Genomic DNA, 14,873 nt, shown 5'->3' with positions numbered 1-14,873 from the left:
CCAAACATACCAGTTCACCATAATACTCTACGTCCATGAGTCCCCCAGATCTGCTCCTTTACCTATGGCAAATCTATTTATAAAAATGCTTGGCTAAATAAATAGGTTTTTAGCCTGGACTTAAACACTGAGACTGTGTCTGAGTCCCGAACACTATTTGGAAGACTATTCCATAATTTTGGGGCTTTGTAAGAAAAAGCTCTGCCCCCAGCTGTATTTTTCATAATACGCGGTACTGACAAGCAGCCTGCATCCTTTGATCAAAGTAGGCATGGCGGATCGTAAAACACTAGCAGTTCGCTCAGGTACTGCGGCGCGAGACCATTTAATGCTTTATATGTCAAGAGTAGTATTTTAAAATCAATGCGAAATTTCACAGGGAGCCAATGGAGTGAAGATAAGATAGGGGTGATGTGCTCATATCTTCTGGTTCTAGTGAGGACTCTCGCTGCTGCATTCTGGACTAGCTGAAGCTTATTTATGCATCTAGCTGAACAACCAGACAGTAAGGCATTACAATAGTCCAACCTAGAGGTGATAAAAGCATGAACTAGTTTTTCTGCGTCGTTTAGCGACAATAAATTTCTTATCCTGGCAATATTTCTGAGGTGAAAGAATGCTATCCTGGTAATATTATCTACATGTGATTCAAATGAAAGGCTGGAATCAATGATCACACCAAGGTCTTTCACTGTTGCATTTGATGGAACAGAAAGGCCATCTAAAGTTACGGTGTGATCTAAAATTTTACTCCTAGCTGTATGCGGTCCTATGACTAGAACTTCTGTCTTATCCGGATTTAGCAGAAGGAAGTTAATTAGCATCCAATTTCTTATGTCCTGCACACATTGCTCAACTTTAGTAAGCTGTTTTTTCTCATCAGGCTTTGCTGAGACATATAACTGTGTATCGTCAGCATAACAATGAAAACTAATACTATGCTTACGGATTATGTTGCCCAGAGGAAGCATGTAAAGGGAAAAAAGCAGTGGACCTAAAACCGAACCCTGCGGAACGCCAAACTCCACTAGAGAACATGCAGAATAATCACCATTTAAGTCTACATACTGATAACGATGGGTCAAATAGGATCTGAGCCAGGAGAGGGCTATACCCTTAATTCCTACTACATTTTCTAATCTGTGAAGAAGAATAGTATGATCAACGGTGTCAAAAGCTGCACTGAGGTCAAGTAATACAAGCATAGTTACACAACCCTGATCAGAGGCCAATAGAATGTCATTTACTACTTTAACGAGTGCTGTCTCTGTACTGTGATGAGGCCTAAATCCTGACTGATACAGTTCATGTATGCCATTTCTATGTATATATGAGCATAGCTGCTCCGCTACTATCTTTTCCAGAATCTTAGAGATAAAGGGGAGGTTTGATATCGGCCTGTAACTGGACAGCTGACAGGGGTCGAGGTCAGGTTTTTTAATTATTGGTTTGATAACTGCTAATTTAAAAGATTTTGGAACATAACCAATGCTGAGTGAAGAATTAATTATTCTCAACAGGGGTTCTGTTATTGCTGGTACTATCTGTTTAAGAAAATGTGTCGGTACAGGATCTAATATACAGGTTGATGAATTTGAAGAAGAGATGAGTGAAATTAGTTCATTCTCTTCAAGGGGAGTAAAGTATTCTAGGTTCTGATCTGACATGGCTAGATTAACATCTGCATCAATTACATTGTTCGGTTTCAAAACCTCAATTTTATGCCTAATATTTACAATTTTATTATTAAAAAAGTTCATGAAGTCCTCACTATTGCATGATGTTGTTGTGGAGATTTCTGCAGTGGTCTTATTTCTGGTTAATTTGGCTACAGCATTAAATAAGAATCTAGGATTATTTTTGTTATTTTATATAAGAGTGGAGAGATATGTTGATCTAGCTACACTAAAAGCTTTTCTATAGTTCAGGATGCTCTCCTTCCATGCTATTTAAAATACTAGTAATTTAGTTTGACGCCATTTACGTTCTAATTTCCGAGCGGTCTGTTTTAAAGTGCGCGTGTGATCGTTATACCAGGGAGCAAGTTTCTTATCTCTAATAATTTTTCTTTTAACTGGAGCTACATTATCTATAGTATAGCGAAATGTTGACTCTAAATATTCAGTCGCCTGATCGAGTTCTGTGGGGTCAGACGGTGATCTAATCGAAGTTGGGAACTCTGGGAGATTACTGATAAAACTCTGTTTGGTAGTTGATGTGAATGTACGTTTCATACGGTAGCGCGGCGCTGTGCGTACATTATTACTGTGACACACTTGAATTGAAACAAGATAGTGATCTGAGATAACTTCAGATAGTGGAATTGTGAATAAATTTCTTATACTTAATCCGAATAATATTATTAAATCTAAAGTGTGACCTGCTTTATGAGTGGGTCCTACTACACACTGATTTACTCCTACCGAGTCCAGTATGGACATAAATGCTGTTCTCAGAGGGTCTTCTGGGTTTTCAAAATGAATATTAAAATCTCCAGCAATTAACACTTTGTCTACAGAAACAACTAGGTTTGAAAGGAAATCTGCAAATTCACTAAGAAATTCCGAGTACGGCCCTGGAGGTCTGTAAATGACAATTAGCGGGATCGACTGAGCTGACCTAATATAGTTAAATACACTTATGTTACTATAAAGAATTTTAAATGAATTAAATTTGTATCCGTGTTTTTGTACAATAGTCAAATTATCATTGTGAATAACATTTATGTATTTTATTAACAATATAAAAAAAAAGCTGTAAATAAACTCTATTGGTTGATATTTTGATTTATAGTCACGGATTGCCAGAAATGGGAGAATTAAACATCGGAAAGATAAGTTTCGCTTGTAAATGTATGTAACCTTGAACCACAAACCTGTCATAAGCGTACAATAAAAAAAAATAATTGAGATTTGTACGCATCTGAAAGTTAAATAAATAAGCAAAGGATTCAGCGTTTGTAAAAAATGTATAATTCATAAGTATTGTTTCCAACTGCATTTCCTGTTTATCGTGGCAGCGATTTCAATCCATTTCACTATCCAATGAGAGGAGTTGTGGGAGGAACGTTGCGTCGATGTAATTAATTTACTTACAACCAATGAGAATCTATGTTTTCTTCTCAGTCTGCGAGAAACTTGGTTGCTGCTAATCTGAGAAATGAAGAGATGGTCAACACGTTAGTAAGTGTGTATACGGCCCAAAGTGGTGCCATAAGCCGCGCTCAATATCAGATTTCCACATTGAATACGTTTACACCCGCCATGGATTGTTATTACTTTTCCCTCCCTAATGTGTCACAGCTGCGTTTGGTTTTCTCAGTTAATTTGCGTTGTTTTTAAGGCCAGAGTTTCGTCGTGAAGTAGGCTGTTATGGTCAGTTTCTTTGTTGTTTGCTCTAATTAATTTCACCCTCTGTGAATGTTCTCGGCTACGAGCTCGCCTTATGCCTAATTCTGTTGTTTATTCATCAACTGGACTCTTAACTGCTTCGACTTGATTGCCTTTGTTTTTGGTTTGAATACGAATCAGTGAGTGTAACCGTCTTCACTATAGCTACCAAACATTACTTTATACAACACTAGTGTAAGTACTCGGACATGAAAAAGAGGAGGAAATGGACTTTAGGCCGTACACGCACTCGCTAACGTGTTGACCATCTCTTCATTTCTCAGAATCGCAGCAACCAAGTTTCTCGAGGACTCGCTCATCCTTTCTTAAGATGGCGCTGTGTTTCGATGACGTCATGTTTCAATCAATATATTCAGACTTTTCATTCAATATATTCAGAATCCATTCAATATATTCAGACTTTTCATTCAATATATATAGTTTAATTTAATATATATTTAGAATCCATTCAATATATTCAGATTTTTTATTCAATATATTCAGATTTTTCATTCAATATATTCAGACTTTTTGTTCAATATATATATATATATATATACTGTATATAACTAGTAAAGTGAATAAAACTGACAATTTACTGCAGTGGCACATTTCTGGCATGGCATGGGGTGCATTAGGCAGCAAGTGTAATTAAGTTGCCAAAGTTGATGTGTTGAAAGCAGGAAAAATTGACAAGCATAAGGTTCCAATTAATTAATATAATTTTTATTTTGTTTTGTTTAATTAATTCTATCACTGTACCTCACTCTTTTATATTGTATTGTCTTTTCTTAGTCATTTATGTAGAAGCATGGGCCCTTTCTGTTAAAGCATGGGTCATCACCCACATGTGTAGTACTGTATGTGTGTTTTATTTTGGCTGTGACAGAAAGGTAGGAGCATGGAAGATTTAACACGTTTATCAGATAGATGAGGAAGAGAGTAGAATTAACTTTCTTTATATAAGGAAATTCACTTACACTATCTATCTATGTTGTCCAAACAACAGGTCTTGTGGAGTGTTCCGGGAATGCCCAAGGCTCATTAATGTTTATGGGGGAAAAAAGGTTACTCTGGCTAGTTCAGTAGCTGACAGAGGAGCTACTGTAGGACAAATTGCTGAAAAAGTTTATTTTGGCTATAATAGAAGGCGTCATAACATTCAATGCATTACAGCTACATTTCATGCAGTACATAAGAATCACACCTGGACCATGGTGTGATCATAAAGGTGTTTGTGTTTGATGTATCCTGTTTTCATTTTTATCATGTGGACATTATGTCAGGTTATGGCAGGATTGTTGCATAGTATAATAAAATATATAATTTTCAAAGTTACAAACTTTTTTAGTCTTTCCATGAAGTTAAATAAAACAAAAACACATTGTTAGAAATGTTACAATTGTATTTCATATGGCAGTAAAATGACCACACCTCTTTGAAGGGCAATGTATTTAGTAATAGGTTGGTTTTGGGAAACATTGGCAGACTGAAAATCAGAAAGTTTAAACAAACAGGCATCACAGAAAGAAAGGCTAGAAAACATTAAAGATAAATCTCCTTTGAATACTTCATTTAGCAACTGATGACCACAAATCTAGTCTAGCATGGTGGAACATTTTGACAGGGTTTGCTTTCTTCTGTTTTTTCTGTGGCTGGGCATTGAATATCTGCTTTTCCTGAGAAAATCTCATAATTCTTCTCACTATATGGAAGGAGAGAGAAAAAAAGTCATCTTAAAACCATAACATTGGAATCCAAATTTAAAAAATCTATATTTATTAATAAAACACTAACATTAAAACATAAAATACAGGGCTTGTTTTCATTTTGCCCCAATTCACACATCTCCGCATATTTAGTGTAAAACAGGATGTAGTAGAACAAATGTTTGAAGCATGAAGAGTGACAAGAATATTTATGGATGAAACAAAAGTAAATGAAGAAAAAAAAGAAGAAAAAAAATAATATTGCTTACGTGTACTTTGAGATGTCGGGTCTACACTCCTTCTTCCTTGTCTGTTCGGAATTGTCCCCACAGTCAGGCTTACAGTAGCTCCATTTACTCCATGGTGACCATTCAGCTTTTGGTATTTGTTGATCAGCCCCAGCTAGTTTATTTTTAAATTAGTCAGGGACAAGAAAATACAGTTATTTACAAGTAGTCGCACCATAATTGAATAAAAGACAACATGCTGTGTCTCTTTCACAACATTGTTTGCATAAATAAATTTTAAAAAATTTCCTTGTCTTGCAGAACGCTTGCAAACGAGGTTACTCGCAATCTGAGGTTCCACTGTACTTACACCGTATTCGCATTTTAGGTTACAGATTTCAAACTCACACTTGGCGTGCAGAGCAGGAAAATTTAAAATCACCATAACCATGCATATATACTACTTACATGCACCTAAAATTAGATTTAAGACAGACATGAAAAAAAAAACTATCCCTTTAATGTCTGAAAAATGTTTTGTAAAAATTATGGATGTTGTGCGAACACCATGTTAAATATTTAAAAATGCTATTTTGGGCTACTGTAGTATAAGCACTTTGACAAAGTAGTTTGTAATGCAATCTTTGGTTGGTTTCAGTTCCAATCGATACATCTTTTTCCCTCTTTCTTCTCTTTTCACTTTCACATTCATTTTGCTGCATTTGGAAGTCGTGATGCAGTTATGGTAAAAAAATTTTGAGAGAAAATTAAGCAGAGAAATACAGTCATAACACTTAAAAGTCGAACAAGCGATTTGTGTGCTTTGTCTGGTTCTGTTTACTATTACTGTAATGTTATAAACCTTAGAAAACCTTAATACCTGTATTATGACAGGCAGCTGTTGTCAACTACCAAAATAAAACAAAACCTGGTAGAGGAGGAGGCTGATAATGCTGTAAACTGTTTTCGTATTCTTTCTCATCATCTTTAAAAATCTTTGTAATGAAACTCAGCATTTTTTTCTTCTAAATTGCTGTTACTACTTTCTGTTTGACTCAAAAAAAATAAGATTTAAAGCATGAGTCTGCTATATTTTTTTGTAAAATTCAAGCAAGATGTTTTTGATACCAAATTGCAAATCACACAAAATTCACTCGGATAAATAAAAGAAATAAAGGCCCCTGAATTTCCTTAAGAGCATCTTTTTTTCTATAATTCAACTAGCTTTAGTATCATGACTGGAAGTACTGTGACCAGTACTGTAACCAAAGTAAAACTTGTCAGATATTTTAGCCTTATGCAGGAAGTTCGTAATAGACTACTTTTATTAAAATTTTAACTAATTGTGAATAAGATTTAGAAATGAGATACTGTAAAGACCAAAAAAAACAGTACAAATCTTGTTAAACATAATAGCTAGACTACTCACAACAAAGTTGGATAGGTACTCACCTTTACAGCCTTCAATATCATAGCAGCGCTCAAAATCTATACCCTCTCCTTCACAGAAAGCTCCTTCATATTCCCTTCCTACGCAGTCTCTGAGTCTTCTTCTCCGTCCTTGTTTATTCTTGCATGTAATTGGTCTTGTACTTGGTGGGTCACAAGGAGACCATTCAGACCACTCAGCCCATTGACCATTAGCTGAGGCAAAGGAAATATTTTTTCTTATTTAAATTCAGGAAGTTTGTAGGAAGCATATTGTTATATATTATATTTTTATTCTCTATAAAGGAATTTTACCTGGGCAGTTTTCTGGAGTAATGCAGAGCTGTGTTTTGGTATTTTCTCCTTGACAGTCCTGACCACCATATTTGGGTGGAGGATTATCACATCTACGATGCTGTGTCTGTTTTCCCACTCCACACGTCACCGAGCAAACAGAGGCCGCTGACCATGCACCCCAGTTACCATTAACTGTGAAGACATATTTCCTCTGTCAACCAAAGTGCATTTTTTTTTAACTGTTTAAAATAACACATCTTTCATTAGCTGAAATAATACCAATTTAGGATAATCTCCTGACACATGTTTCACCTGCACAAAAAGGCAGTCCTGTGCAGTGTCGAATGTCTGTGTTTGAGCCTGGGCAGTCATTGCCACGTGGTACAGTAGATGGTGGGGGGTTTGAACATGTCCTGTATCGCTGCTGTTCAGGTGCAAACCCGTCTTCTGGTGCACATGTCCCTGCACATGCACCCCAGCTACCCCATGCAGACCAGCCTCCATGAGCTAGGGATGAAACACAATAATAATAATAAGAGAATTAATTTAATTTTGGTACAGCAATGGCAGCAATAACAGTACGTCCAGAGGTTTATATGCAATTTGCTTCCAACCAACAGTCTTCAATGTGATATCGACAAGCTCATTGCAAAAAATACATCTAAAACAAAAAAAGTAATTCTGCAATACATTACACATATCAGTTTTTATGATGTTTTAAAAATGAGAAGGCAATGCTCTCGGAAATCATATTTGGTGTTAGTGCTCTGCATCTGCAGACACAAGCTCATAAGACCTGAAGTTTTTAAAGTGTAAAGTTCTTTTTCCACTTTTCCTTAAAATTTGGACGAAAGTAATTTCACTTAGGTAATCACCATCACTAAATGGTAATATTTGTTTTAAAATATCTTTTTAAAATCTTTATACTGTTATAAAACTCAGCAGAACAGACATACCTCTATAATAAAAAAATATTATCATAAAAGTCATCAAATGTTTTGGTCAACTTTTTACTGCAAAAGTTAAAGCATTTGTTATTACATAAAGGATTGCAATCACTGGAAAACTGCTGTTGTAGAGGAGGAATAAAGCATTTCATTTGGCTATATACTGTTATTTAAAAAAATATCAACCTGTCATTGATTACTTTTCTATAAGTGCCAGATTGTGCTTTATTCCTTACATAATTAATAAGTTTGTCAATCATTACTGAGAAAAAAATATATTATACTTGGGCAGGTAATCCCTGTGTCACATTCTTTGACTTCCTCATCAGGGCCTTCGCAATAACCACCGCACTTGGCAGAGGGGTTAGAACAGGTCCTCTTCCTCCTTTTGGATCCTTCTTCACATGTAACTGAGCATGGCTGCCATGCGCCCCACTCTGACCAGTTTCCATTTTCTAAAAGAAAATAATAATAATAATAATAATAATAATAATAATTTGATGGATGGATGGATGGATGGATAGATAGATAGATAGATAGATAGATAGATATTAAAATCTGCCTCATTTATTGTTGCTGTTAAAAATTAATTATACACTATATGTTTAAAATATTGTGGACACCTGACCATCACACCCACATGTGACTCTTCCTGAACTTTGTAGAAAGCACATAATTGTGTAGAATGTATTTTTATTATGTAGCATTACAAATTTACTCATTAAAATCCTTGTAGGTGAATGCAAAAATCCAGTGATCAAGCCATGCCCCAAAAGTCGAGGTTTTTATAACCACAAAGGGCTACTAAATGTGGAATGGGATTTTCAACAAGCACATATGAATCTTATCTTAAAGTGTGCACAAATCTTAGGCTCTTAAAAGTTTTCTACTTTATTCTTCTGTCCATTTTCTAACCTGGACAGCAGCTGATGACTTCACAAGGTTCAGTTTGTATTTGTCCTAGCAACTTTGAGTCTTGGCACCGCCCAAAGCCATAGCAGGCACGTTTTCTCTGCCTCACTCCTTCAGTACAAGTCACTGAGCATGGACCCCAGTGGGACCATGTGCTCCATGAAGCAAGCCTGTAAACAAACAAAAACTTTAAACAAACACACACACAAACCTATTCAGGATTATTTACAGGGTTTTTAGTTAACGTCTTTAATAAGTTTGCTGGTCTTATGGAGGACTACAAACTGCGAATAAAATATAAGAATGTGTAATTATATTAATTTCGGTGTAAGTCATGATGTTACGAACAATGAATCATACCACCTGGTTCAATTTATGAAGTGTTCCTAATATTACACAAACAAATCTGTAAATTATATTGCAAGTATATTGCAAAGAACCACTATTTAATAATATACAGTATGTGATCCAGGGAACAACATTTTCCTATTTCTGCCTGTTCTTCCTTACAGAAATATTCATTGGCTGATGTGGGATTTGAATGTAAACTGACTATAGTCCTATTCACAGCTCTTTTCTACAGCTGGCTTTAAAGTTTGGTTTACCATAAAACAATTGTGAATAATGTAGTAGCTATAGACCATGTTTTGATTGTTATTTTTATCCGTGCACATTGAACAGTGTGTGTAGTTACACAGAGAGGGAAGAATGACTGATCATACAGCACTAAGACTCAAAGCTGAGAAATGAACACAGAGCATGGGGCAAAGGCATAATGTGTTTGGGTCTATCAAAAGGTACAGAGAGCATAGTGTAACTTAGTATAGCTACCAATCATGTGGAGACATACCCTAATGTACAACATATATAATTCTTTATACTTAAGTTCTACTTTAAGGGAGAATGCTTATAGGCCACAAGTGGAGCATTTTGAAGGACCGTGTGTAAACCTAGAGCAAAGCACAGCAGCAGTTTATGTGCTGCAAGCTGGCATCAACGACATCTTGGCAAAACTAAAGTTTAATCCTTTGCCTAGGGCAATAGATAGAATAATCATAACAGAATAAATGCCATTCTTGTAAGGTTTGAAAAAATGGTTATACAATTACTGAGACTGAATGACTGGGTCCATAACTGGTGACAGGACAATCGTAGGAGCTTCAGAATTAGACCATAATTTGCTCTGCAAAACTTACCTGCAAGACTTGCAAACGCCGTTTTCCTGATAGCCATATGAAGGGTTCATACAACAGTCATCAATTGACACTTGACCCAAAATATTACTGCATGTCCCATCTGCTGAGTTGAAATTGGCATAACACTGGCATAACGTCTGTGCAACTGAACAAAACAAAACAAAAAATACAGTTTTAGACTGCGTCAGGTAACAAAAAAATTTAGGATTCGATTTTAGAATGCAACTTACATTTATTATATTATATTATATTATATTATATTATATTATATTATATTATATTATATTAAATTATATTATATTATATTATATTATATTATATTATATTATACACATACCTGTTTGTTGGACATGAAGCACAAGCACAAAGAATACTGGAATATGTAATGTTGTCCTCATTATTGCCTTACCATCTAGAGATCCTAATTACAAAACCTGCTGTATACAGTAAAAATAGAAAAATAACTCCCATCAAAATGATAACATTATTATTCAAACTACACACACAAAGGTTTCAGGTAAGCTACTAACCTATGCTGTTAACTATTGTGCATACCGTGTCTCTGTTTGTTGTTTTTATCAATTGCCTCATCACTGATCTCGCAATACTTCTTTTCCAGTGACCAATCAGAAATTTTACAACAATACTGACAAAAAGAAAAAAACTTTTTGGAAAGTTTTTTTTTTTTTTATTGGAGCGGTAACTTAAAAGTGTATGATTGGGTAAAATATAATAAATCAATTAATGTTTTCTCTTTTTAAAATGTCTAAAAGATTAATTGATTGCATCAGGTTTGTAGGCATAAGAAATCAATGAAACTGTTATTTACCGAAAATCATTTCGATTCCCTCTTCCCGTAACAGAAACACGGACAGTGACCTTATTTACTGTTGTGGTTTTAGCATATAACTTTAATATCTTGTTGTATTAATATCAGTATTATTTACTATATTTGTTTGTGGTAGTGTTTATCCAAACATGTTTTATAGACCATGCAGAATTTTAAAACCTTCATGGATTAAAATTATAATAATACTAATGTATATGTTTTGCTAGACTGCTGCTTTAAAATCTCCCAGGCAAGTTGTGCACTCAGAACTTTAGACCTTTAGATCAATGATGTGTCAGCTGAAAAGGTTCATGTTTGTTTTGATTTAGGTACAGGTTTTAATCTTGTACGCACCAATAGGGAGGAAATGTAAGATGCCACTATTCAAGTTTTACTATAAATCATTCAAATATTCACTTTCAAGAAAGTTTACATAGATTATATAGAATTCTTAATTTTTTAAGTTTTTTTTATTATTTTACCTCTATAAATTCTTCACTACATAACTTCAAAATTCTGCCAAGCCTCTCTACCCCTCTTACAAAGTCCCAAGACTAATTTCTCTCACTTGTGTAGTTATTATTTTGTGTTTTTATCTTCCCACATTATTGACTTCTATCCTCACTCATCACGCACTCATCTTCTATAACGCTTTATCCTGTATTCAGGGTTGCGGGGACCTGGAGCCTATCCCAGGAGGCTTAGGGCAAGAGGCAGGGTACACCCTGGACAGGGTGCCAATCCATCACAGGACACACACATACACACACTCACACACTCCTTCACACACTACGGGCAATTAGGGAACGCCAATTAGCTTAACCTGCATAATTTTGGACTGTGGGAGGAAACCGGAGGAAACCCACCAAGCACAGGGAGAACATGCAAACTCCATGCACACAAAGACGGGAATCGAGCCTGGCTGGGAATCGAACCCTGGACCCTGGAGGTGCAAGGCGACAGTGCTGACTTCTATCCTATTTATTTAATTATATTTTTCGAAGTATATAAAAACGTGTAATTAAACCAGCGTAAAATATACATACATATACAATATTATTATGTTTGGACAGACCATCCAGTTCAATGGTCCTTCCTAATTTTTTATTGTTTTCTACATTGTAAAACAATGCTCAAGGAATCCAAAATATTCCATAATTTGTTTTGAAACAACTGTTGATGTTGAATTGGGTTTGCTACTTATGCTCTGTAAAGCCTTCTTAAAACGCACTTGACAATACTGTTCTTGCATGCAGGAACTATTCCAGAAGAGCTTAAAATGTTGTTGATGTTACTTAATTACATAATTCTATTTACATGAATAAATGTTATTTCATCATTTTGAAAATTCCAGTATTGTTGTATAAAGTACAAAATAAATCAATAAACAAAAAAAATTAAACTTTTGAATGGTATGGTTGACTCTGTGTGTGTGTGTGTGTGTGTGTGTGTGTGTGTGTGTGTGTGTGTGTGTGTGTGTGTGTGTGTGTGTGTGTGTGTGTGTTTGAAGTCCTTAAGGAACCGCTTTTTCTAAAAGTGTGCGCAATGAAGAACCAAAAGTTTCACAAGCTGAGTTCTCTAAAGTTAAGATCTTTTTAACATTCATCTTAACAAGCAAGTCATTGTCCAAAATAGGAAGGTGTCTTGCTTTTAAAAAGATCTTTTTGTCAGATGTTACTATGGTATACCATAAGCATAATTACAAGAATAATAAGTGTCAAAGTCTTTTATTGACAATTACATTAAGGGTGTGCAAAGAGTTAGTATTTGCAGTGTTGATCAGTGTTACTTTTTAAAGTAACTAATTACATTGCAAAATTACTGTCATTAAAAAGTAATAAGTTACATTACAGCATTATCTTCTGATAAAAGTAACTAGTTGGAGTATATTTCCATTGCAGAAAATGAAAACTCCTTTGTGATTCCTCATGCATGTTGTTTTAGTCAAGACATTTATTATTACTCTACCATCATCACTCAGCCAAGTGTGGCCCATAATCTGTAAACCACTAACAGCTGGAATACACAATGCCCCATCTACAGTCCTTTATTGTATAGCCTTATATAAAGGAAAATGTAAAAGTGGGTATCCTAGTACATATTCCCACAGAGGCTTCAAGTTATGGCACTACAGGTATAGAGGCCTAAATCACATACCTAAACACAAACACCATTTTCAAATGAAAGCTATAGGCTTTTTAAACACATATATGAATTATTTAAACTACAGTGCACATGCTTTTAAAACACAGAACTGAACTATCTTGCTTTTAAAAGAACTTCTGTTTTTAAAACACATATGCTTTGAAAATAGATACCTTAAGAACTTAGAAACCAAATAGCCTATACTGCTGGAAGCAGCCGAAAGACCAACAACAAACAAAATAGCCTATATGGGTGTTGGGGGCGTGGAGGTGGATCTTGTATGGCGACTTTCACACACGCACACACACACGCACACACACTTACTGTTGTCTGGCTCTCGGATTACATAGGTTTTATGAATAACGGATTACATACTTATATTCCATATAAGTACACTTGTGTTGACTCTTCTTTTTCAAGATCTCTGTGGTTTGCCCTGGCCTGCTGTCACATCCTGACTGATGGTAGCCTGTTCTTGCATAATCAGTGCATAGAGTTTTAAGAGAGAATTTGTGTGGTTTTGTTTGGACCAACTTTCTTTTTCTAGATGCCCCTAACAATTGGAAAGAAGATTTATCATAGTAAATAAGTGAAGAAAAAGAAGGGGGGGGGGGGGGGGTGGGGGGGAATGGTCTTTAAATAATATTCTTCTGTGCATTTCATTTGCAAGGTAACCCAAAATTAACCAATTAAAATATTTTATTTCGTCTTCAATTTTGCATTCAACTAGTGCATGGCGTCATTCAACTAGTGCAAAGTGCCGCTTATGAGGCGGGTCTTATGCAACTCTGCTGTCTTTGCATATTACATAAATTGGTGTCATAAATCATGGCAGATACAGAACGGCCAAGGCGACACCTGGCGGTGGCAAAAGACAATACAACCAATCTACATACTTTAGATGTACAGTGTACTGTTAGGCAAGCGCACCTTAACCCAAACCGACTCGGACAAGTCCTTGTCAATACCGAGACCAGACACTTATATGTGGTAAAAACTGCAATTACAGTATGACAAATAACCAATAACAAATGAGTACAAAGGGCACACATAGGATATGTAGAGCAATTACCCATAATTCTAACAATAACTGCAGTGCGATTACTATGTTGTGGACACGACAAGTCATGACTTAAGTCTTAAGACAGAGTTTTCTCTTGTCGTCCTGGGTTTGCTCATTAGGGACTATCTAATATCACATTTCATACAAACGTCCATAATTTATTTTTATTTTGTAAAGCTGCTTTGAAACAATGACAGTTGTTAGCGCTATACAAATACAATTTAATTTAATTTAATTGAACTTAAGAACGTGTGGTAATGAAACCATTCATATCCCAGAGTGACAGGATGATTGTTGTTTTGGAGTTAGGCTGTGAGTAAATAAGTAATATAAAAGGAAAAAGGGAGTAAATAAAGCTATTCGTCCATACCAACAGTTATAAACAAAATCATTACCACGCATTAAACGATCTCGTCTTCACGCGTTACTAAGTTGTGGCCACAACATAGTATCTCATAGCCACACATTATACTATTTTGTTCCTTAGTAAGTCATGGCCACAACACAAGTACATATCATGTTCCCACGCATTACTAAATCATGGACAGGATATTTCACCCCAATGTCACTGGAGGGGACCCATATAAAATATAAGATTTTATAAAATATAAGATGAATAAAATTAAAAACATATAATTTTCTAGTTGCCGCCGAATCGATTGTACCACACCACAATTTATATGAATAATGCTTTTCTTTTTATATGTATGTATGTCTGTATGGATGTGAAT

General features: G+C 35.4%; 1 protein-coding gene across 2 annotated transcripts; it reads right to left on the bottom strand.

The window, feature by feature from the left end:
• Nucleotides 1–4,494: 4,494 nt before the first annotated feature.
• LOC128529683 (properdin-like) lies at nt 4,495–10,703 on the bottom strand. Of its 2 annotated transcripts, XM_053503153.1 has the most exons (10): nt 10,636–10,703; nt 10,443–10,542; nt 10,106–10,250; nt 8,913–9,079; nt 8,282–8,452; nt 7,363–7,557; nt 7,069–7,242; nt 6,778–6,969; nt 5,368–5,500; nt 4,495–5,094 (listed from the first exon to the last, which is right to left on the bottom strand). In XM_053503153.1, the coding sequence occupies exons 2-10, from the start codon at nt 10,501–10,503 to the stop codon at nt 4,992–4,994; spliced, it is 1,341 nt and encodes a 446-aa protein (XP_053359128.1). In that variant the 5' UTR covers nt 10,504–10,542; nt 10,636–10,703; the 3' UTR covers nt 4,495–4,991. The 2 variants fall into 2 exon arrangements, with proteins under 2 accessions (XP_053359128.1, XP_053359126.1); XM_053503151.1 differs by lacking the exon at nt 10,636–10,703 and having other exon boundaries at nt 10,443–10,629.
• Between the last annotated feature and the right edge of the window lie 4,170 nt (nt 10,704–14,873).

The sequence above is a fragment of the Clarias gariepinus genome, chromosome 9, assembly GCF_024256425.1.
Source record: "Clarias gariepinus isolate MV-2021 ecotype Netherlands chromosome 9, CGAR_prim_01v2, whole genome shotgun sequence".
NCBI lineage: Eukaryota > Metazoa > Chordata > Actinopteri > Siluriformes > Clariidae > Clarias > Clarias gariepinus.
The sequence above is the reverse complement of the archived record's forward strand: the minus strand, read 5'-3'. Positions and strand labels throughout refer to the sequence as shown.